Raw genomic sequence first — 26016 nt, 5'->3', positions numbered from 1 at the left:
TGCGTCTGAGATCAAACTGCGGGCGGTCTGTTGAAACGGCGGCCGATGCTGGCGGAACCTGTCGGCCGTCGAGGCGCTGCGTGGCACGGTCAACGAGGAGCACCTCCAGGGCTGACCGGCGCTTCGCTCAAACGACCGCTGGCGCCCGGTGCGCCGAAATCTCGCACGCACGCAATTACAAGCGAGTCAAGTCAGACGTACTTTCGCCCCGACGCGGGAAACGGGCACATCCGTGCTGCGAGCGGCGCCGATCGTCGACCGCGCGGTCCCGATCCTCTCGAACGGGCCCCGGAGGGAGTGTGTGTGCGCGCTGTGACGCGAGTGTGTGTGTTTGTGTGTGCGTGCGCGTTTCCGAGCGCGCGTCGTTGGACTCTCACTTCTCCAAGTAGGCGAAGACGAGCGGGGAGCAGAGATTGGCCGAGGGTTTGACCAATCCCAGGGTGAAGATGGCGTCCTGGAGACTCCTGATGGCGGCGACGTCGCCCTTCATGGCCGCCGCGTTCAGCACGTGGAACAGCGTCGTCACGGTGACGTCTCTCACGGTGACCTCCTTCTCCTTCATCTCCTTCAGCATGTCCACCGCCTCTGTGATAGAGAGAGAGAGACAGAGAGTAAGAGAGAGAGGGAGAGAGAGGAAGGGAGAGAGGGAGGGAGGAGGAGAGAGAGAGAGGGGGAGAGAGAGAGAGAGAGAGATGGAGAGAGAGAGAGAGATGGAGAGAGAGACAGAGAGAGAGAGAGAGAGAGGGAGAGAGAGTTAAAAGAAATCCTGCAGACAGGAACTGAACATCACAAATCAACCACAAGGCCCATAATGCATCGGTAGGAGCGTCAGAAAAAGAATCAACATAAGAACAAGTGAAAATTCACACAGCTTAGAGAGCGCCTGAGGACGACAATCTGAAGCGGCTGCAAAAAAAAATAAAAACATTTCTCAAGATTTCTCATCCAAAGGCCTCGGTTCTACAAGTGGTGGTTTGGAAGAGAGTTCTGAGTTTAGCGTCCCCTTCTCCCAGATGAAGAGAGAGAGCGAGAGAGAGAGAAGGAGCGAATATGAGAAGAGAGAGAGAGAGAGAAGGAGCGAATATGAGAGAGGAGAGAGAGAAGTGAATGTGGTAAAAAGGCCCCTTAGATAATTTCATGTGGGGAAAACAAACCGCTATTAAAACAGCATTTTGCGCCCGGCGGGGATGTATAATGCCAATTCCCCGCTAATTGCTACTTGCATTTCAGAACGAGACTACAATTACCGGGGCCCCCGTGCTTTTTTTGCCATGTCCGCGTGGAAAGCGCGGAGGGTAAATTATAGGTGTGTGGCGAGTGCTCGCGCTGCCCCCGGTGGGCCGCAGTGGGGGGGGGGCGCCGCGTGACCGCCGGTAATGGAGGCTTTTCAACCGGGCAGGCCGGGCTCCCATCTGGCGGGGGCCAACGGCGAGCGGGGGACCGGCGCGGGCGGCGGCAGCTGCTCTGTCACAGGGCCAGGTAATTAAGACGTGTTTACACAATGTTTAGAGGCCTGCTAATGGGGTGATACCGATAGGGTCTGTTTGTACCGCCGATACTAATCATCGCAGCCCGAACCGACGCAGACACACACACACACACACACACACAAACGGCTGGAAAAAAACACAACACTGACAACAAAGCAAAAACTACTGGCTTTGGGCCGTGCTGGCATAATGTGAGTTCTGGCCTCATTGGGTTGGTATGTACACAAACTCTCCCTTCTCTCCCAACGGGAACAGAGCGGCATGGATGCTGACGCAGACTGGACCAGAGGAGGGCTAGCTAGTCTAGAGCGGCATGGACGCTCACGCAGACTGGACCAGAGGAGGGCTAGCTAGTCTAGATCTGCAGGACGCTGACGCAGACTGGACCAGAGGAGGGCTAGCTAGTCTAGAGCTGCATGGAAGCTCACGCAGACTGGACCAGAGGAGGGCTAGCTAGTCTAGAGCTGACTGGACGATCACGCAGACTGGACCAGAGGAGGGCTAGCTAGTCTGGACACGTGCAGCACACACACAGGTGTGTGAGTATCCTGATCCCATGGTCTCACCACGCTGCCAATGGCGGTTTGGGTTCCCTGGTTATTACACCTCTTAAACCAAAGTGTTTCTCTCGATGGTGTAAAACGGCAACACGCACGCACACAGACACCGAGAGAGAGAGAGAGAGAGAGAGAGAGAGAGAGGCCACTGGTGAGTGCTTTGTCATCTAAATTCCAGTCTGCTTCTCCATCTCCACGCCCTCCACTCATTTTCTCACTGTTGTTATGCAAATCAGGTACGAGCTCTGTGACCGTCAGAGATTTAATGAGGCAAAAGGGAAATTGGGAAGGGTGTGTGTGTGTGTGTGTGTGTGCGCGAGGGGTGTGGGCTGGGTGTGAGGGGCTATGTCTGTGTGTGTGTGTGTGTGTGTGTGTAGGAGGGTTCATCTGGGTCAGACAGACTCTAGGCTCTCTCTCCATCTCTCTTTGGGGAGATACAGGGGTAAGCAGGTTTGATTCCTCACCGGGTCCGTAACTTAATCCCACACAGTCTCCAGTGCGCCACAGGGCTGTGATAGTCTGCTGAGCTAAAGCCACAGCATTACATCCCAAAACCATGTATGCTTGTTAGCCTGGATAGTGACGGCATTACAGAATGAGCCAGCTAGCCTAAGTAAGTAAGTAAGTAAGTAAGTAAGTAAGTAAGTAAGTGAAACTTTATTTGTATAGCGCTCTTCATAGCACGGATGCACAGAGTGCTGCACAGGGATTAAAAAGGCAGATTAAAAACAATATAAGAAAGCAAAGTACAAGTGCAATGACATACAAAGTGCGATGCAATACAGCGTGCAGTGCAGTAAGAGATTAATACACAGGTAGAGAGAACCACAACAACATAGAAACGACAGACAATACCAAACTCAACAATCAGAGCTACTAGCAGCCAACAGTTTCTTTCAACAGTTTTTTAAAAGTATTTTCTGAGGCTGAGGCTCTCAAGTCCTGGGGGAGTGCGTCCCAGAGCCTTGGGGCCACTCTATGAGCCAGTGTTTATAGTATTAGCAATGAGATAGCAAGTGGAAGATGGCGACCTGTTAGCCAGCCAGTGGAAAATAGCAACCTACTAGCTAGCTAGCCAGTATAAGATAGCAACCTGTGGCTAGCTAGCCAGTATAAGATAACAACCTGTTAGCTAGCTAGCCAGTATAAGGTAGCAACCTGTTAGCTAGCTAGCCAGTATAAGATAACAACCTGTTAGCTAGCTAGCCAGTATAAGATAGCAACCTGTGGCTAGCTAGCCAGTATAAGATAGCAACCTGTGGCTAGCTAGCCAGTATAAGATAACAACCTGTTAGCTAGCTAGCCAGTATAAGGTAGCAACCTGTTAGCTAGCTAGCCAGTATAAGATAGCAACCTGTTAGCTAGCTAGCCAGTATAAGATAACTACCTGTTAGCTAGCTAGCCAGTATAAGATAACAACCTGTGCTAGCTAGCCAGTATAAGATAACAACCTGTGGCTAGCTAGCCAGCATAAGATAACCTGTTAGCTAGTTAGCCAGTATAAGATAACAACCTGTTAGCTAGCCAGTATAAGGTAGCAACCTGTTAGCTAGCTAGCCAGTATAAGATAACAACCTGTTAGCTAGCTAGCCAGTATAAGGTAGCAACCTGTTAGCTAGCTAGCCAGTATAAGGTAGCAACCTGTTAGCTAGCTAGCCAGTATAAGGTAGCAACCTGTTAGCTAGCTAGCCAGTATAAGATAGCAACCTGTGGCTAGCTAGCCAGTATAAGATAACAACCTGTTAGCTAGCTAGCCAGTATACGTTAACATGTTAGCTAGCTAGCCAGTATAAGATAACAACCTGTTAGCTAGCTAGCCAGTATAAGATAACAACCTGTTAGCTAGCTAGCCAGTGTAAGGCAGCAACCTGTTAGCTAGCTAGCCAGTATAAGGTAGCAACCTGTTAGCTAGCTAGCCAGTATAAGGCAGCAACCTGTTAGCTAGCTAGCTTGTGGAAGATAGCAGCCTGTTAGCTAGCTAGCTAGCCAGTGGAAGATAGCGTCCTGTTAGCCAGCTGGAGATGTGAAAGCATCAAGCAGGAGCATCAGAGCAACAGATCATCTCCTCCTCTCCCTCCATCTCTGGCAATGCCGCTAATCGGACCGCTGGTCTGGATATGATCGGACCCAAACAGAGCCTCCGGGCCCCCAACTTCCAGCACACATCAACCCGGCCAGCCGAGGCAGACAGCCTGACCAGGGCGATCTCTGATGGACAGGTAGCATCCTGTCCCATCCAGGTAAAGAGACATCGCACGGGCTGTTAAACCCCTCTAATTCCCCCTGCCCAAGCCCAGTATCTACCCCCCCCCCCCCCCAGCAGTGCACAATGGGCAGGTTGAGCTAGGAGCCAGGCGGCCATCTTGGGCCTGTGTTTAGCACCGCTACAGCCCGACCTCAGGGCTGCTCTCGCTGGGGCAAGATCTGCCTCGAGGACGGGGTGAGGTGAAGGAGGGGCAGAAAGGGACGGAAGTAAAGGAGGGACAGAAAACAACAAAAGCCATTAAAAGGCGGCAAGTCTGCGAGCGCTCGTGCCAGGAGCGCTGATCTTCAAGCTGGCCGGCGAGGGCCTGGGGCAGCCAGCTGTGCTAATGTGGATGACAAGACCCACCCACTCCCCTCGCCCCCCCCCACACACACACACACACAAACACACTCACTCCTGCTAATGGCCACTCGCCCCCTCTACCTTCAACAACCCCCCCCATCCCCACCGATATATCCCAACCCCCCCCCCCACCCCACACACACACATACACGCCTGTGCTTGAATTCACATGCAAATGTGTGTGTGTGTGTGAAATGTTGAAGCACTTTCCCCGACATGATCCACCATTAGTATCAGGACGCGTTTCTGTAATTCTGTTAAAGTAGCGTCGGCGCCGTTCCTGTAATGTAAAAACACTTATTGCAATTGGGTCTTAGATGGACTGGGAGAAAGGCACTGTAGCCTGCAGATAATGGTTTATTAACATGGGAGTGTCCTGGAAGCCACACGTTGGCTAGCTGAAACGCGCGCGCGCACACACACAGACACACACAGACACACACACAGACACACAGACAGACAGACACATAGACACACAGAGAGACAGACACACAGACACACACACACACAGACAGATACTCACACAAACGCACACAGACACACACTGATCTCCATCCATAGATATCTAAGGCCTTATGAGGTCACAGACAGTTTCCCATACTTAGATTAACACTGTAATCCCCTTCCTCCCACAGTCCTCTGACTGGTGTGTTTAATCTGCCTGGCAGGAACTCACCCTCCACTCGGCCGTGCTTGGACAGGACCTTCACCAGGGCCAGGTACTTGCTGGCATCCAGCGACACAGAGGAATCCTTACGGCTCCTGGGAAGAGGAAGGGATGAGAGAGAGGGAGAGGGAGAAAGAGAGAGGGAGAAAGAGAGAGGGAGAGATGGAGAAAGAGAGATGGAGAGGGAGAAAGAGAGAGAGAGAGGGAGAGGGAGAAAGAGAGAGAGAGATGGAGAGGGAGAAAGAGAGAGAGAGATGGAGAAAGAGAGAGAGATGGAGAGGGAGAAGGAGAAGGAGAAAGAGAGAGGGAGATGGAGAGGGAGATGGAGGGAGAGAGACATGGGAGTTCGGCTGTAAATAACTTTGACTTCAAGTTACATATGCTGTGTGTGTGTTTGTGTGTGTGTGTGTTTGTGTGTGTGTGTGCATGTGTGTGAGAGAGAACAAACTGTGTGTGTGTATGTGAGAGAGAGAACAAACTGACTGTGTGTGTGTGTGTGTGTGTGTGTGTGCGCGTGTGCGAGAGAGAGAACAAACTGACTGTGTGTGTGTGTGTGTGTGTGTGTGTGTGTGTGTGTGAGAGAGAGAGAGAACAAACTGTGTGTGTGTGTGTGTGCGCGTGTGAGAGAGAGAGAACAAACTGACTGTGTGTGTGTGTGTGTGTGTGTGTGCGCGTGTGCGAGAACAAACTGACTGTGTGTGTGTGTGTGTGTGTGTGTGTGTGAGAGAGAGAACAAACTGTGTGTGTGTGTGTGTGTGTGTGCGCGTGTGAGAGAGAGAGAACAAACTGACTGTGTGTGTGTGTGTGTGTGTGCGTGCGCGTGTGAGAGAGAACAATCTGACTGTGTGTGTGTGTGTGTGTGTGTGTGTGTGTGTGTGTGTGAGAGAGAACAAACTGACTGTGTGTGTGTGTGTGTGTGTGTGTGTGTGTGTGTGTGTGTGTGCGCGCGCGCGCATCCTCATTAACACCAACTCACAGTTCCCTCTTCAGGTTGAGCGCCTCTTCCACATTGTCATGGCGACTGCAGAGCTGGATGAGGGCGGCGTAACCCCCGACAACCATGTCGTCCTCATGCTGCTGCTTCAGCTCCAGGGCCCTGTCCAGGTTCTGATTGGTCGGACGAGACGTTACGTCTTAACGGGCGTCGAACTAGCAAACCATGTGACCAACGAGGTCCTTTCACACACTCAGCATGAACAAGAGACACCAGTCAAACTAGGCAAAGACAGCTTCATAGTTGTGTCTAGGGGAGAGGGGGAAAGATGACAGGCGATAGGAGAGAGAGAGAGAGAGAGAGAGAGAGAGAGAGAGAGAGAGAGAGAGAGACGAGACGAGAGTGAAAGTGTGTGTGAGTAGGTGAGAGGGAGACGGATCGAGGCAGAGAAAAAGGGCGAGAGAGATTAAGAATGAGAGCGATAGCTACTGTATATAAAGTACTTATGAGGTATTTAGCCCATGTTTACTGCTCTGTATATGTTCTTAGCCAAAAGACAAACATTTTCCAGGAGCTTGCTCCATCGTCTCGTTGAGAGAGGTCAGGGAAGCATTTTTACAGCTCACTTTTCTGGCCCCCGGGTGATTACTGTTTTTTTGCTTCCTTCTGGAATATGTAGGGGTGGGACCTATGCCCCCCCCCCCCCATTGCTCTCTGTAAAGCGCATTGTGTTGCCTCTGTGTATGAAATGCGCTATACAAATAAAGTTTGATTTGATGTGTGTGTACGGTAGATGCAGTGGGTGTGTGTGAGTGGGGAGAGGTGGGCGGGCGGTGGTGTGTGAGCGGGGCGTGGCGTGTGAGTGGGGCGTGGCGGGCGTGGTGGGTGTGGTGGGCGTGGCGGGCGGACCTCCTCAGCGCAGAGCGCCAGGATGAGCTGCTTCAGCAGGAGGCCGACGGGCTTCCCCTCAGCCTGCACCTCCAACAGCCTCTTCTCCAGCTGCTGCACCCTGCCCTCCAGACCCTGGGGACACACACACACACTTTACACACACACACTTTACACACACACACTTTACACACACACGCGCACCAAATACACACGCACGCACATACAAACACACATGCACAAACACACACACTCCTTGGCCGATAGATACGCGCACACACACTCACTCACACACTCACACACCCACACTTACAGTGAATCGGGGGGTGGAGGAGTCCACGTTGCCATCAGCAGCTTTGCCATCAACCAGCGCAATAACATCCTGAAAGAACCACACGAGAACAACCGTTAGTACTTCAGATAGAACCACACGAGAACAACCACAAGTACTTCAGATAGAACCACACGAGAACAACTGTTAGTACTTCAGATAGAACCACACGAGAACAACCGTTAGTACTTCAGATAGAACCACACGAGAACCACCGTTAGTACTTCAGATAGAACCACACGAGAACAACCGTTAGTACTTCAGATAGAACCACACGAGAACCACCGTTAGTACTTCAGATAGAACCACACGAGAACCACCGTTAGTACTTCAGATAGAACCACACGAGAACAACCGTTAGTACTTCAGATAGAACCACACGAGAACCACCGTTAGTACTTCAGATAGAACCACACGAGAACAACAGTTAGTACTTCAGATAGAACCACACGAGAACAACCGTTAGTACTTCAGATAGAACCACACGAGAACAACCGTTAGTACTTCAGATAGAACCACACGAGAACAACCGTTAGTACTTCAGATAGAACCACACGAGAACAACCGCTATAGTACTTCAGATAGAACCACACGAGAACAACCATAAGGACTTCAGAAAGTACGCAAGAAAACTCCACCCATGTTAAAATGTATCATTCATACAAAAATCAGGAATTCATATCCATAGTCAGGGTTTTTCCTGGTTCAGAATGGGTCTTTGGGGGGTGATGCGCACACATTTTTTGGGGAAACCTCAGTTTTATGCCGAGTACCCTCCCAGCATATACAGGCTTATATTCTACCAGCATATACAGGCTTATATTCTCCCAGTATATACAGGCCTTTATCCTCCCAGCATATACAGGCCTTTATCCTCCCAGCATATACAGGCTTATATTCTCCCAGCATATACAGGCCTATATTCTACCAGCATATACAGACCTATATTCTCCCAGCATATACAGGCCTATATTCTACCAGCATATACAGGCCTATATTCTACCAGCATATACAGGCCTATATTCTCCCAGCATATACAGGCCTATATTCCTCGCTGTCGTTCTGACTGAGCTCACTTTTCACAATCGTGGGAAATCTCCTGACTTGACACAAAATGTATATGAAGACAAAATGTTTAAGATCCTGATAACCTGTCTATTAATGATCTTGATTACTAGTGGTCCAAACCATGGACAAGGCAAGAAAGAGGGATGGGCTGCACTTGAAACAAGCTATCAAACACATTTGGAGAGGATTTGACTTTTTGATTTTCATTCAAAATTTTTCGCATTTTGTCACTGTGGATTCTCCTTTGGCTCTGGCTAAAATCTCTTTGAGGGGGGGGGCAAAAACCCCTCTATGCAGGAAAAACCCTGGTAGTGATGAGGGCGCAGCCGGCACCTTGATGAGTTCTGGGACGTGGTAAGAGTCCAGAAGGTTCCGGATGCCTCGGTAGATGTTCTCTGGGATGGTGATGTTCTGGAGGAGGGTCAGAGAGGGGTCAGAGAGGGGTCACATGAGGATTAACGGTCTCGGTCACCTGAGCCCCATCGCTTCACCGGGGCCCAGATTGCTAATCTGGAATGAGAGACTGGGACCACGGGTAATCTGCTCTCCTCACTCACACACACACACACACACACACACTCTCTTCATCTCATCACTCACACACACACACTCTCTTCATGGTCTCATCACTCCCACACACACTCTCTTCATGGTCTCCTCACTCCCACACACACTCTCTTCATGCAAGTGTGTGTGTATAATCTGTGTGTGTGTGTTTCTGTGTAAGTGTGCGTGTGTATGTATAATCTGTGGGTATTTGGAGAGCCTGTATATATATATATGTGTGTGTGTGAGTGAGAGAGAGAGAGAGAGACTTTATGCCTGACTGCCTGCCTCAGTCTTTGTGTATGTATGTGTTTGTGTGCGTGTGTGCGTGAGTGTGTGTGTATGTGTGAGAGAGAGAGAGAGAGAGGGAGAGAGAGAGAGTTTATGCCTGCCTGCCTCAGTCTTTGTGTGTGCGTGCGTGCACGTGTGTGTGTGTGTTTGTGTGTGTGTTACAGTACCATTCTCCTGAGCTGGTGGAAATACTGCCTCAGTTTGTCCTCCTGGGCCTGAAGCTCCGTCTCAGACATCCCATCAATCAGGTTATAGAGCAGGTAGGACACGGCCTCTGTGGACAGGACACACACACACACACACACACACACACACACACACACACACACAAGTTGTTCTTAAGCCTCTTCTCTGCGCGTGTGTGTGTGTGTGTGTTCTGCTGACAGGCTGTGAGTGAAGTGTGCGGTAATGTGCGGTGGGCGGCGGTGACAGCCTCTCACACACACACACACTCGGAGCCGGGACAACAGGATGTGACACGTATAGCCATCTCCCTCGCTCTCCCACCCGCACACACACCAGCGCCGAGGCCCGGGTCAGCCAGGACCGCCACACACACACACAGACACACAGACACACACACACACACACACACACACACACACACACACACACACACACACACACACACACGACTGTGTGGGCTGTTTAACAACTCAGCGCTGTGTCAGCAGCCAGGGTCTATTCCCCCTGACATTCTCTCTCTCACACACACACACACACACACACACACACACGCTAGACGCAGGCTTCATAACGCAGAGAGGGCTTGTCAGCAGTCCAGTGCTACTGAGACAGCAGATGCGTGCGCAATACGGATACACAGACAGACAGGCGGCCACACACACACACACACACACACACACACACACACTCGACTGTCAGACGTGGTTGTCGTCTCATGTCGGGAGTGTGTCTCGTGTGGGGAGTGTGTCTCATGTTGGGCGTGTCTCTCGTCTGGGGAGAGTGTCTCATGTGTCTCATGTTGGGAGTGTGTCTCGTCTGGGGAGAGTGTCTCATGTGTCTCATATCGGGAGTGTGTCTCGTGTGGGGAGTGTGTCTCATGTTGGGAGTGTCTCTCGTGTGGGGAGTATGTCTCATGTTGGGAGTGTCTCTCGTCTGGGGAGTGTGTCTCATGTTGGCCGTGTCTCTCGTCTGGGGAGAGTGTCTCATGTGTCTCATGTTGGCCGTGTCTCTCGTCTGGGGAGAGTGTCTCATGTGTCTCATGTGTCTCATGTACAGAAGATCTTACCGGGAGGCTTCTGAGAGAATCGCTCGTCGCTGTACAGCAGGGCGGTGATCTGGAACCACAATCACAGCCTTAATGGTGCGCACACGCACACACACACACACACGCACGCACACACACACACGCACGCACACACACACACACACCTTTGCCAGGCCTTAGACTATATTTCCCATTTCGCCAAATTTGACAGACACATACAAAAGTTAATGGAAAAAATACTATTACAGTGAAACTACTTACAATGATATTATAATTATATATATATATATATATATATATATATATATATATATATGTTTTAATATATGTTTTATATATATATATATCTTTTTATTTTTTTTATTTCATTCTAAGTAGTTTCACTAATAGTATTTTTTCCATTAATATATAATATTTTGTGTATATATATAAACGCATCAAATATATAATACTTTGTAATAGATAAGCATCATTGTGTTCATTCCACCATAGTGAATGAGGCTAGTCATGTCTGTGTGTGGAGAGTAGATTCAGCTGCCTTACCTTGACCATGCTCTCTACATCGTCTGACCTGCAGGGGGCAGCAGAGGACAACACATCAGCATCAAGACACACACACCAGCACATGCACGCCTGCACACACACACACACAAATCCGTCTTGCTGACAGATAAAGCTAGCCACACGGGGAATCTGCCGACAAGTGTGCGCGCACACACACACGCAGACACACACACGCACACACACGCGCGCACACACACACACACACAAGACACGCACACACACACGCGCGCAGAACGGCGGCCCAACTACGACAAGGCGTTGACATTTCTGCCATTGTCAGCTGGTTTAGAGAGACGTGCGGAGAAATGAAGAGGATGAAAATGGTGTGTGTGGGGGGGGGGTCTTTAATGAATAAATTATCCCCTGACCTTGCCTTTGACAGGAGCAGGTTGCGGTTTGCTGTGACATGGCTCTGACACCGCCCCCCCCCCCCCCCCCCCCAGTGACAGCCCCCCCCCCAACCCCTTCTAACCTCCTCCCTCTATGACAACCCCAATTATGACCCTGTCAGGGTGGCTGGCATGGGTGGCCCTGCATCTCAGCGATCGGTGTGTGTGTGTGTGTGTGTGTGTGTGTGTGTGTGTGTGTGAGAGAGAGAGCTTGTGGACAGGGACAGTAAGGCTAGAACGGAGAGAGAGACATCACTTCAGGGAGAGAGACCAATGGAGACGTTCCAGAGACACACTCGACTACATAAACATGAACCATCACTGCCAGGCTTCCTGGAGGCACAGCACTCCATGGTCTAGTCAGACGTTACGCAAGTCTGGTAACTTAGTGAGGTTTAAAACTTCCTGAGGGAAATGTTGGGAGTCTAATGTGTGTGTGTGTGTGTGTGTGTGTGTGTGTTTGAGAGAGGGAGGACAGGGGATCTCTTCACGACAAACCCCTGAAACCCAGGCCTGGCTGTGTGCTTGTAGGGGGATTGGTGTGTGTGTGTGTGTGTGTGTGTGTGTAAAACTGTAAATACCCCCCACCCACCCCCAGGTCAGATCTCAGTCTGGATGATGGAGGCAGCCCAGCCTGACTATTGGGGCAGAGTGTGTACAGATTAGCATATCTCCCACGCTGCTTTGGGGCCAGTGCTCCAGGATGACGGCTTCCATATGCATGAGGCACTAGGGACTGTGTGGCCAGCTGCACACACACACACGCACACACACACACACACAGGCACACACACAGCGATACGCTGCACATGTCATGAAAAAACATATGCCATCATTATTACCATATTGCAAAGGGCTTAAGGGGGACCATCACTCTGGTCAAAACCATGAGGAAATAGGCAGACAGACACACACACACACACACACACGCACACACGCACACACGCACAAACGCACGAGCACACACACACACACGAATGTGGAGAGGACGGAACAAGACTTACTTTCTGAAGCCCGTGATCAGATTACCTCTGAAAACACTCAGTTCCAGAGCAGGGAATGAGGGGTCCGACACTGGAGAACACACACACACACACACAAAAACACAAAAACACACACACAAAAACACAAAAACACCACACACACACACACAAAATCAGACGTTGCACAACTACTACGCAACGACACAACCTTTCAACCACTCCAGTCGGTAGGTACTGTACACGGCATTCATTCACGAACATGAGATTGGGCCCTGGCTGCATAGCATTGTGTATGCTTTTAGCCAAGGGGTGCAAATCATGACAAGAAAGGAATCATAAACACAATAAACAGCATGCAATTACAGAGAGCAGGGCGAGCGAGCTGCCGTGAGCACAGAGTGAGAGAGAGGGCCAACGGATTGGGTTAAAGAGAACAAGACATCCATTATTTAATAATCCCCACTTAAAAGGCCTGACGGGCAGGTGGGATTGTGTGTGTGTGTGTCATTCAGGGAGATAGGCGAGGAGGCACAGAGCACTGATGGGGCAATTAGCCTTCAGGCGTTTGAACTCCCCCAGAGTGCATCTGGGTTCTCGGTGGATGTCCTCCAGTCTAGAGCAGACCGGCTCGGGGGGTTCAAACCTCTCCCCTAGCCTGTGAGGAAATCAATTCGCTAAATGCTGACAAGGTGAGGACCGCCCACCCCGACACTCAGCGCGCGGCGGTTTGGGAGGAGGTACCTACGTTTGGAGTAGAGGTTCCCCAGGTTGCCGCTGAACGCCTCCGAGCGCACCTCGGACGACAGGAAGGCATCGGACTGCGAGGAGAAGCCCACTTCCTGTACGCGCAAAACACGGTTGTTCATGTACGAACACGTAAAACACGACAGCGTGCGTAGAAGCTTCTAGATCTACACGGACACAATTCAATTCAATGAGGCGTTATTGGCATGACCATACAAAATATGGTATTGCCAAAGCACACAGCACAAGGTAGTGCAATTGTATAATACAATTAAGTAATAAAATATATAATATTAAAATTAAATAATAAAAAAACTATTAAAAATATTATTATATATGAATAATACTATTAATATATTATTAAAAATATAAAACATAGAACAGGAATCTTATGTTTACATAACTGATGAACGTATCAATATCACATTCTCAAGATACAAACAATTTTTGTGTCTTTTGAGTGTGTGTGTGTGTGTACATATAGTGTGTGTGTGTGATAATATGACGTATATTGCTGGGGAGGTGTGTGTGGGGTGGTGCATCACGTTCTCAACATGACACTGACACACAGACGGTCACACACGCCCTACCTGGAGGGCGGCGCGGGCGTGGCCCACGCTGGGGAACGCTGGCAGGACGTATTTGGAGAAGGTCTCGGCGTCGGCAGGAACGGCCAGCTCCTGCATCCCCCTCAACACCTCCAGCACACCTGAGGGAACAGGGCAGGGAACGGTCTGGAGTGAACACAGAACACTGGGGAACGTTCTAGAACACAGTATAACAGCCCCGAACGTTCTAGAACACAGCCCCGAACATTCTAGAACACAGTATAACAGCCCCGTACGTTCTAGAACACAGTATAACAACCCAGAACGTTCTAGAACACAGTATAACAGCCCAGAACCTTCTAGAACACAGTATAACAGCCCTGAACATTCTAGAACGCAGTACAACAGCCCAGAACCTTCTAGAACACAGTATAACAGCCCAGAACCTTCTAGAAGACAGAATAACAGCCCCAAACGTTCTATAACACAGTATAACAGCCCCGAACGTTCTAGAACACAGTATAACAGCCCAGAACCTTCTAGAAGACAGAATAACAGCCCAGAATGTTCTAGAACACAGAATAACAGCCCAGAACACTAACACCTTTTTTTGTTTTTCTATTTTTCTGTCTCTCTCTCGTGCGCAGACGCACACGCGCACGCGCACGCGCACGCGCACGCGCGCGCACACACACACACACACACACACACACACACACACACACACACACACACACACACACACACACACACACACACACACACACACACACACACACACACAGACCCTGGAGCTGGGTATGGGCTGTTTACATTTAGGTCTGAGGAAATGAGCTGGTGCGCACACACACACACTCACCTCATCAGAATATTCATGCCTGAGCCCTGGGCATCGCCTGGCATGCTAGCCTGATGTTGGATGAGGGTGGAAAGAGGTTTGGGCAGAGTTGCACTCCATCAACCAAGACATGCAAGCACACACACACACACACACACACTAATCCAGCAGGTCCCTGAGGCCGGCCCTCTCTGGCACTCTGCACAGACCTGCCGAAGATTATGTGTGTGTGTGTGTGTGTGTGTGTGGGTGGTGGGGGGGGGGTCAAGTATATATCTAGTATATGCTGGCATGTAGGAATGTTCCTGTGCATTCAGCAAGCGGCGACTAAGTGTTTCAGACTGTTTACACTTATAGGCCCTTGTGTGTGTGTGTGTGTGAGTGTGTGTGTGAGCGGGAGAGAGAAAGGGAGAGTGTGTGTGTGTTTCACTGTGTTTACTCGTCACTCAGTGTGTTTTGCAGTCCTCCGGGGAGGTCTATGTTCACCTGGCAATAGCCTCCATCGGGCCCGACGCACCTGAATAAAAGATCAGCCGGGCTTTTATACGCCATTAGACCCTGGACCGGCCTGGGGGGGGGGCGGGGGGGGGGGGGGGGGGGGGGTACTCAGGTAGAGCACCTGAATACCCAGGCAGGCTGCTGCCCCATCATCACTCTACCCCTCTCAGTCTCCATCTCCATCTCACTCACTCATTCATCCCCCCATCTCTCCATCTCTCTCTCTCTCTCCATAACGGCTCACTACCCCTTCTTGCTTTCAAGAAAAAGCAAACTGCCGATCTGCCCCTTTCTTCTCAATGGAACCCAAAAGCATCCCCCCACTCCTTGTCTTCCTCGTTTTGTTTTTATGAAAGAGGGAGAGCACCTGTTTTCCTGCTGAATAATCCATGATCCATCTTCCGAGCGAGACAGACGGATAGGAAACGCGTGTGAATGAAGCCGGTAAATGGATACTCTCTCTCTCTCTCTCTCTCTCCCTCTCTCTCTCCCTCTCTCTCTCTCTCTCTCCCTCTCTCTCTCTCCCTCTCTCTCTCTCCCTCCCTCCCTCACGTGAGCGTGCGCGCTCAGCACTTTTTCCCGCCCCCCAATCCCATATCCCGGCCAGCGAGTTTGGCGAGCGCGAGAGACGGCTTTTAAAGCGGAGCTGTTCGGTTAGTAACTGCCATATCAGGGGTTTTAAAAAAAAAAATGACAACAAAAAAACAAAGGCTCCGTAACTAGTTCGTAAACTCGCCGCAGACGTTTGAATGTATATCCTTACGCGCTACGGGAGAGCTAGGGGTGACAGACGGTTAAACCGACGTTTCGTCGAGTTTCGCTTTTAAATCTCACCGTTACTGCGTGCCGACTGGGCGCCGCGTTTGTCCGAGGTGCCGCTGCCTCGCTCGGCAGGAGAGCTTCCACCCTCCTCGCTAGCCCGCAGCTGGGTTCGACCTCAGGTCCTCTCTGACTTGCGTCATGTGACCACCTCGGCTTTAGCCAGCTACGCCACCGAAAAAGCATGTAGGCCTTTTTATACTGAGGAGTGAGTTTAACCAATTCAACTGGGCTACACGAGAATTAATCCTTGGATGTGTGCTGCTGGTTGAACAGCTGAGGCCTAGGCAGCTTTGTGAAAATGTGCGTCTGAAAAGCGGGAGAGTGCTCGGAGAGGGTCCGAGAGGAGGAAGTCTCCGGTGCCTGGACAGACGGCCAGGGGGTCCGAACTAGGCATCAAAACCACCTCGTGTTATTAGGTTAGGCCATGCTAACCTAATAATGACAACATGACACGAGAGGATGTCTGTCCTTCTCATTCTGTAAAACGGCACGTGAGAGAGAGAGAGAGAGAGAGAGAGAGAGAGAGAAAGAGAGAGAGAAAGAGAGAGAATAAAAGAAAGATGGGGAAGAGAGGGGTGCCTGTCACATCTCTCTCTTTCTCCTCTTCTCTCTCTGAGCGGGGGGCCGTGACGCCCGAGGCCTTGCTCCATCCATTACCACACAAACATGGGGAGGGTTGGACCGGGGTGGGCAGACGAGCTCCAGACCCTCTGATCCTAAACATACGAGCGAGCCGAGCCCAAACGGAGGCGGCCGTCCGGCTCCCGCACCCCTTCCCTCGCTCCCTCCCTCCCGCCTCTCTCAACGCCGCCGTGTCACAAGCGATAAGACGCGCCCTCCGCTCGGGAGAGTGACGCGCGGCCGCCGGGACAAAAAGTGAAGCATATGCTCCCTCAAAAAAACCTGCCTGCCCGAATCCGCACCTCGTCAAAATGCAAAGTTTTTTTTTTCCTTCCTGCCCAGGCCTCTGCCCGCCAGTGACACCTGTGGACAGAAAGTGACATGGCGCTTAATATTTCATGGCCGTGCACGGTGGCGCGCGTAATCCAAAGTGAATTCCCTCAGAGCGCTAGCATTTACATGAAATCAAGTCACTCCGAATCCGTCACATCACCTCCACCATGGTGCCCCCCGAAACGCCTTCACACACACACACACACCTCCCCCCGGCAACAGGAGGAGAGAGAGAGAGAGGGAACGAGAGAAAGAGGGAGAGAGGCTACATCATTCATTCAGGGAAGCAGTGTGTTGAAAGAAAGAGAGAAGTTTTCTGCTAAGCGCTCTGACAGCTAAATGGGTGTCCGGTGTGTTCAGACTGGTGATGGAGTCCGCTAGGCTAGCATGTTGCCCCCCCATCCCCTCAGTCCAGGGGCAGACTGGCCATCGGGAGCACCGGGAATTCCCTGTGGCCTGGCGCGCCAACTGGCCTGGCCCGCGGTGAATGGCCTGCCCGAAACTGAAGGTGTTCCATCGCGTCGGCTCGGCTCGTGGCCTGACTGGGCCCTGCCTCAGTCTGAAGACACTGGCTAACTGCTGGCCCAAATACCGTCAGTATCGTGGCAGGGCAACATCAATCAAACAAAAATACAAAAGGTGCAAAAATGCGAATGCGAAGCAAAATCGCACCCCCTTGAACCTAGCATGCACTCAGTGACTAAAACAGACAACGTGAATTCATTTGACAACATACAGTACAGTACTGGATCATTGTTTCTAATGAGTTTAAAAACAGACTCTTTTGACAGACGACTGTATTTCATTTCCCAGTCGAGAAAAAAAACAAACGACAAGTCAAGTAGAATCGAAAAAGAGAAAACATATTTGATCTGTGCCGAAGGGAGGATGGATCATCATTATGTGGATGATGCGTTCTGACGTGTGGAAGTGGCTGACCCTTACATAACCCGTGACTCAACACCCCCGCCCGCTCTCTCAAGGGCCTGGACGGACGGTAGGTGGCTACAGGACGCCGCTGGAGCAGAATGACATTTGACCGCGCCCCCACCCACTGGGGGGGGTAACACCCCTCAGGCTATCCTCAAATCAACCCACCGGTGCCCCTAAAGAGGGACCCCCCCCCCCACGGGTCACCCCAGCATCTCCTGGGGTCAATTCACTTGTCGCTTTCGACAGCGTCAGGCTCTTACCAGCCGTACACCGTACACGCCAGCTTCATACACCTCAGGTCTGAGTCACCCTGTCATCCACCTCAGGTACGAGTCACCCCGTCATCCACCTCAGGTTCGAGTCACCCCGTCATCCACCTCAGGTACGAGTCACCCCGTCATCCACCTCAGGTACGAGTCACCCCGTCATCCACCTCAGGTACGAGTCACCCCGTCATCCACCTCAGGTACGAGTCACCCCGTCATCCACCTCAGGTACGAGTCACCCCGTCATCCACCTCAGGTACGAGTCACCCTGTCATCCACCTCAGGTACGAGTCACCCCGTCATCCACCTCAGGTACGAGTCACCCCGTCATCCACCTCAGGTACGAGTCACCCCGTCATCCACCTCAGGTACGAGTCACCCCGTCATCCAACTTGCTCTGTCAGTCACTCTCCTACCAGTCCTCTGCGTGGCTCTGAGTGTGTCTGAGTCGCAGGAAGACAGGCGACAGGCTGTCCTTTGTCCAAGATGATGGCCCATTGTGAAAGATCATGGGGTGTGGTAGGGGGGTGGGTAATGAATATTCCGATCCTAATTATCCTGCTAAATTTGGGAACTGTTGTGACTAAACCCTTTTTTTTGGCTATTCAGATCGAAGATGTTCTGAATCATTTTGACGTCATTACATAACCAAGACTTTGAACAACTTTCATATTGACTCTGCAGCCGGGAGGTGAGAGGGAGATTAGGGGAGGGCTCTCCCAGATGGGGAGGGGCTGGGAGGAGGGACCCAGGAGGAGGTAACAATTCTGGGTAACAATCATGTGACCCCCCCCTCCCCTCTAACCTTTCATCAAATGTATTCTAAAGGTCATGCTCCCGAAGTGTGTACATGGCGCTTAATACACACAATGTGTATGTGTGTCACCGGTTCAATTAGATCTGCCTCTCACGCACAGATCGGACCTCTTTGCCGCTGCTTGTCCACAGAGCGGTGAAATCCTTCTGTGGAGGGCCACTCAAGAGGGGCATTAATATTTCACACGGCCTGTTCTCCTAAAAGCCCTGATCTGATTGAGAGGTCTCAGGGAGTCACAGCCTTCCCATTCATACGCACGCACACACACGCACAAACACACAACACACATCACGATTTTGAATTCGACACCGAAAACTGATCGAAATGGGCGTTTGATTTCGATCATCTAAATCAAAAGCGGGATCGAGATTCGGTTCTCCCAGTATTTTTCTTTCTCCCCGCCCCTGGGTCCCGCGCACGAGACGAACCAAACAAACGCAGGTAAAAAGTAAACGAGTAACATACAGGTAGGTGACCTCTACGGGACCCAGCCTCTAAGGGACATGGGACCCAGCCTCTACAGGACCCAGCCTCTATGGGACCCAGCCTCTATGGGACCCAGCCTCTATGGGACCCAGCCTCTACGGGACCCAGCCTCTACGGGACCCAGCCTCTACGGGACATGGGACCCAGCCTCTACAGGACCCAGCCTCTAAGGGACACGGGACCCAGCCTCTAAGGGACACGGGACCCAGCCTCTACGGGACCTACCGGCTGTGTTCTTTTCCTTCAGGTGCAGCGTGAGGAGAGGCCAGAAGTAGTGTGGCCTGATGGGAAGCCCCTGCTCCTTCATAACCTTCATCAGCTCGAACGCTGAGCCTAGAGAGGAGCAGAGACCAGAGAGAGATGGATGAGATGTGGTTCTGTGTGTCTACGGGCAGGTTCTGGCCCATGGGAACGTTATTGTTTGCGGTTGGAGGGCGGCTGCACCTGTCTTTCTGGCCTCCAGGGCGCAGTAGAGAGAGAACTGCAGAGGGGTCGCGTGCAGGTTGGAGTCCTGCAGCTCCTTACAGTACCCAGCTATCTTCTCCACTGGCTGAGAGAAAAACACACAGTAGAGACAGAGAGACAGACAGAGACAGACATAGAGACACAGAGACAGACAGAGAGAGACAGAGAGACAGACAGAGAGAGACAGAGAGAGACAGAGAGAGACAGACAGAGACAGACAGAGACACATAGAGACAGACAGAAACAGACATAGAGACAAACAGAGACAGACAGAGAGACAGACAGAGACAGAGCAAGAGACAGACAGAGAGACAGAGACGGACAGAGAGAGACATAGAGACAGAGACAAACATAGAGATAGACACAGAGACAGACAGAGATAGACAGAGACAGACAGAGACAGATATTTATTATTCAATAAGTACAAGCAATGTAGGTGTAATCAATGCAAAATGCTAATAAATAGTGAAATACTATGGTGCGAGTGTGTGTTTCCTCACCGTGGCGGAGTTGACACAGTGGCGAAGGAAGAAGTTTCCCAGGTCGGGCGCGTCTCCGTGCAGGCTGTCCCCCTGCAGCGTGGGGAAGGTCTTCAGCACCGTGAAGGCCGTCCCCTCCTGACCCTGCGTGATCAGACTCAGACACAGGTTCATGGCGTCTACAGGGGACACAAGGGGACAAAAAAAGAAAGAAAGATTGGTTTTCCTCGGATTCGACCCGTTTGTGTCTGGATAGCCTCTAGCATGACCGTCTTATCAGAAGTAATTTATGTAAATGTAATTTAATGTTATTTATTGCTTTATAAATGTTCTTAGCCGGTAGACAAACATACTCCAGGAGCTTGCTCGATCGCCTTGTTGAGAGGGGTCAGGGAAGAATTTTTACAGCTCACTTATCTGGCCCCCGGGTGATACTGTTTTTTTGCTTCCCTCTGGAATATGTAGAGGTGGGTCGTATGCCCACCTCCCTTGTTCTCTGTAAAGCGCATTGTGTTGCCTCTGGGTATGAAATGCGCTATACAAATAAAGCTTTGATTGATTGATTGATGGCGGTACTCTACCTGGTACGTAGCCTCTCTCGTGGCGCATGCGCTCCACCACCTCAGGGACATGCTGCTGGTGGCCAGACTTGGCCAGGGTGAACACCACCTGCATGAAGTCCCTGTCCATCAGACTGTTGTCTGCGCTCTCCACCGCCTGTAGGGTCTGGGACAGGGGGAGGGAGGGAGGGGGAGAGAGTGAGAGAGAGAGAGAGACAGAGGGAGAGAGAGAGAGAGAGATAGTGATGATTCAATCATTCATTCATTCATTCATACTAGGGCTGACAAAAGTGCCATGAAATTGAGTTTGAATGTATTCAAATTAATTAAGTAATTTATACTTTTTTTTGTTAAGATTTTTTATGAATATAATAGCCTAATAAAATAACCCTTGACTGTAATATTGTACTGTGAACACTGTTACCCCCTCGCTGAGGTGTTAACTTTCATCTTTCGATAAGGTGCTGGGTCTGGATTATTGGATTATTGCCCATAAATAAATTGTAGCCTATAAATGTTCTGTTATTAATGTAAATCACTGCATAATTTTGGATAATATTATTTATTAATATTACAATATTCTAACTCTCAAATTTAGGTTCGAACTTCTTTAAAAAAAAAAAAAGATATTCAATTTTTTTTCAAACTTTTTTTGGACAGCCCCAATTCATTCATTCATACACACACACACACACACACACACACACACACACACGTAAGCATGCGTGGCACACAAATAGAACTAGGGATGCACCGATATTAAAATTTTGGCTGATACCGATAACAGATATTAACATTGCTGTCATGGCCGATAACCGATATTTACAGATGCCGATATGTTCTGTATAAAAACAAGTTTATATGATAATCAAATGTCATACATACTGAAAAACACATGTAAACACTGTCTCTAGTTCTAAAACATTTGGAAAAGCCGATAAATCATAGATTTACCACATTGTTTCCTCTCAAAAACAACACACACAACAGCAGCTAGACAGAAATAATTATCGGCTGTTCACATCGGCCCTGTTTTGCACATCGGACCGATACCGATATATTCAAAAACGACAAACATCGGCCGATACCGATATGATTACCGATATATGGTGCATCCCTAAATAGAACACATACTAATGCATCCGACAGAGAGGATGTTTGTCACCTGTCTGATCTTCTCCATGTCTCCCTTCTCTGCGTAGGCATTGAGCAAGGCTACGTATGTGTCTGGTCCCGGCTCGATGCCCGCGCCCCTCATGACTGGCAGAATGGTTTCTGCACTCTCCATGTCCCTAGAGGTCATGGGTCAGAGGTCAACCACAGTCACAATCAACACATAGTCAAAGTCCAGCTGCACACACAACCGAGATGAAGCATTAATACGAGACAGCCGCGCCATATCGGAGAACGTAAAAACTGCGTCACTCACCCTGCGCGGGCGTGGCCGGTCACTAGAGAGTTGAACACGGCCTCGGTGATCGGAAGATCTTTGCTTTTCATGAAACCCAGGATTGTGCTGTCAAGGAAACGAGATGTTTAGGATTACAGACACTAGAGAGAGTGACACGGTAAGATATGAAGGAAACCCCCAAGCCTAAACGAGCCGTGGCGCCCTCACCTGGCTCCCTCAATGTCTCCCTCGTGACAGTAGGCTGCAATCAGCCTCTGGAAGGTCACCTGAGGAGAGAAGAAGAGATGCCATCATCACCACAGCCACTCACTGATCCCTAAGCAAGCTCACCTGAGCACATTTCAGGGTGTAGCCAGCCTTTATATAAATATATATATATATATATATATATATATATATATATATATATATATCTCACTGACATGAGTCTGTTTTTTAAAACCTGATGAAGGTCTAAGCACCGAAACATTGTTTTTTCCTGTCTTCTCATAAAGAGTTTGCCAATAAGGTCAGTGTTGCTGGATTTTCTCCAAACCCAAATTGTCTACTATCCTACGCACCTGACAAAGTTTTTTTTATAAGGTGTGCAACAGCCTTTTCACAATCTATCTTAAAAATCAAAATGGTGTCAGTCAAAAGAAGAAGAAAAATAGATTTCCCTGAATAACATCATAGTCACCACCACAAGCTAGTCCTCCAACTCTTCCTCCTGGTCAGCTCTCTCGAGGTGACCGCGCCCGATACTCACTCTGTTGGGCTGGACGTTGGCTGCCTCCATCTTGGCCAGGAACTCTGTGGGGGAGAACTTGAACTCGTTCTGGAGGTACACCTTCAACATGGCGTTGTAATGGCTGGCATCGTAGGAGGCACCTAGTTAGAGAAAAAAGAAACACTTGCTTTGTACCGTCATAGCCTCAAACATAGGGAATCCCCAAAAGAATTTCCACACGGAATCCAAGGACTTGACGGATTTAAGCAGACATCTTCAAAGCTCTCTCAGGTTGGCAGAAGGGTAGGGCTGCACAATTAATTGTGAATTAATCGAAATTGCGATTATGACCTCCGCGATTAACTAATCGCAAAAGGCCGCAATTAATGTAATTAATAATTTTGCTTTGAATTGAGTGTGCTAGGACTACACGGACGAATCACAGGCGCTTATGCTGTCTGACCAATCACATGCGTTCCCGCTGAGTGGTTACGAAAAACATGTCGCTCAAGCCCAGCAGGTCATATGCAAACTGTGCAGAGCTAAAGCTATTACTTTGAAATATTAATCGCAATTATTAATCGCAATTACCATTTTGAAGCAAATAATCTCAATTATTATCTTTTGTCATAATCGTGCAGCCCTACAGAAGGGTTTGCGAGGCGTGGTAGGGCGTGGTAGGGCGTGCCCTGGCTGCCCCTTACCCAATTCGTGTAGCTTGTCCCAGACGCGATGCGCCAGCTCTGTGCGCTCTTCCAGGGGCATCTCTGGCAGCAAGGAGCCACAGCTACGCAACAGCAGCAGGGCCTGGTTCCCACTGGGGTAGCCTGGGGAGAGGGGAGGGAGAAAGAGCGGGAACGAGGGGATACAGGGAGAGGAGAGAGGGAGAGATGGATGGAGAGAGGAGAGAGAGCGAGAAGGACGGAGGGGAGGCAGAGAGAGGAGGAACGAGGGGATACAGGGAGAGGAGAGAGGGAGAGGAGAGAGGGAGAGATGGATGGAGAGAGGAGAGAGAGAAGGACAGAGGGGAGGGAGAGAGGGAAGGAACGAGGGGATGTAGGGAGAGGAGAGAGGGGATATGGGGAGAGGAGAGAGGTGGAGATGGAGGGAGAGAGGAGGAACGAGGGGATACAGGGAGAGGAGAGAGGGAGAGGAGAGAGGGAGAGATGGATGGAGAGAGGAGAGAGAGAAGGACAGAGGGGAGGGAGAGAGGGAAGGAACGAGGGGATGTAGGGAGAGGAGAGAGGGGATATGGGGAGAGGAGAGAGGTGGAGATGGAGGGAGAGAGGAGGAACGAGGGGATACAGAGAGAGGAGAGAGGCGATATAGGGAGAGGAGAGTGTGAGAGATGGAGGGAGAGAGTAGAAGAGAAAGGGAGAGAGAGCGGGAGAGGAGGACGGAAGGGAGGAGGAGAGGGTAAACCACATGAAGGTCATTATGGAGCAGTGGCTTATCATCAGATTTATACGAGCAAGGTTTGGGGATGGTAGCGGGACCTGAGGGGGCCCCCCCGAGGGCATGGCTCGTCCCGGGGCTCCTGTACCTGTCCTGCAGATGTCGTGGAAGATTCGCAGCAGCAGCGTCTTGGTGATGCGGCCCGTCCGCCTCACGGAGCTGTCCAGCTTGGCCAGGGCCCAGTCAAACTGCTGCGCCTGCTTGGAACGCACCGCCACGCTGGAATCGTCCTTGGAGCCGCCCAGCGGTTCGGGGACGCCGACGTAGCTACGCGCCCCCGCGTAGGGCCACACACACCTGGCGAGGAGAGACGCAGACCGCAGTCAACAACACATTGGTACACATTCATTCACTGTTTATAAGCGGCCAAAGAGTCATGTGTGGACAAGCAAAGCAAGAAATAGAAATACTATAAAACAAACTACTACTGTATATAAGTACCATTTATTATTTATGTATTCAGCCTACAGTGTCTACAAACAGTCATTTACTACTGGCCATTATGCTAATGATGACCTTGGCCTGAAAACACCAGATAACCCCCGAGCTGCATCACTGTCCCATCAACCTTTAGTCTCACAACAGACACAATAGGCCAACATATGGATTTTGATGGATAATTCATGTACAGCTAGCTAACCATGTGATCAGCGAGCTACAATGTTATCTACCTTTGGGCGATGTAGCTATTTTGTTTTAATGCTTTTAATTTGTCCTGCCTTTTGTTTTAAATGTCTATAATGTCTTGCTTTTTGTTTTAATGCTTTTAATGTCTCATGTAAAGCACCTTGAATTGCCCTCTGGCTGAAATGTGCTATATAAATAAACTTGCCTTGCCTATCATAGCAAGCTCGTCCACTAACATTAGCAAAGCTAACTATGATGAGCTATCTGAGGATGTACAGTGAGTCAGTCATTAAAGTATAATATACATTAGCATACTGATGTCATGCATGCTGATATCTGCATTATGGATAGATGATGGCACTATCAAAATATCACATTAACATTACACAGGATTGCACAATGTGCAGTTATGTAAAGTTAGCATAAGCTAGCACTATAGTGGCCATCTTTGTCGCATGCTACCTACTTTATTGACACTATGCACGGTATTATTACCAGCAGCTATGTTTTAATAACAATTCATATGAGCTATTAACTGGTATTATAGCTTTTTATGGTGGATAACTGTCACTGAAGCTCAATGACAGTGGCAGAGACATGTGGGTACCTGGATGAGCTGCTGTGTCCAGGGGACACCTGTCGGGGACAGACACCGAGTCCCCTCCCAGAGACAGTCCCGGTGTACAGCCGACCGAGCGGGGGTCCATGTCTGCTCGTCCCGGTGACCGGGATCAAGCCCGAAGGAGAGAACTTGAGCAGCCGAGCTGATCGCAGGAGCGCAGCCATGTTGAACCTGGAGGAGAAGGGCATCCGCATGACGCACGTGGTGGGTCAAAGGACGTCGGGCGAGACCATTG

The 26016-nt window shown here is 50.2% G+C and overlaps 1 protein-coding gene across 1 annotated transcript; it reads right to left on the bottom strand.

The window, feature by feature from the left end:
* Positions 1-373: 373 nt before the first annotated feature.
* lrpprc (leucine-rich pentatricopeptide repeat containing) lies at positions 374-25969 on the bottom strand (the record flags this gene model as incomplete). The annotated part of the gene is made up of 23 exons (XM_084461375.1): positions 374-585; positions 5332-5417; positions 6299-6429; positions 7166-7279; positions 7458-7526; positions 8877-8954; positions 9548-9654; positions 10633-10681; positions 11155-11182; positions 12569-12638; positions 13293-13386; positions 13882-14000; positions 19679-19786; positions 19898-20003; positions 20419-20576; positions 20979-21123; positions 22123-22249; positions 22387-22473; positions 22576-22634; positions 23117-23238; positions 23782-23904; positions 24621-24829; positions 25767-25969. 23 exons carry the CDS (start codon positions 25967-25969, stop codon positions 374-376), a joined length of 2604 nt encoding a protein of 867 aa, XP_084317501.1.
* Between the last annotated feature and the right edge of the window lie 47 nt (positions 25970-26016).

The sequence above is a fragment of the Borostomias antarcticus genome (assembly GCF_949987555.1).
Source record: "Borostomias antarcticus genome assembly, chromosome: 2".
NCBI classification, from domain to species: domain Eukaryota; kingdom Metazoa; phylum Chordata; class Actinopteri; order Stomiiformes; family Stomiidae; genus Borostomias; species Borostomias antarcticus.
Note: the sequence above shows the minus strand (reverse complement) of the source record. Positions and strands in the feature narration are given on the sequence as shown.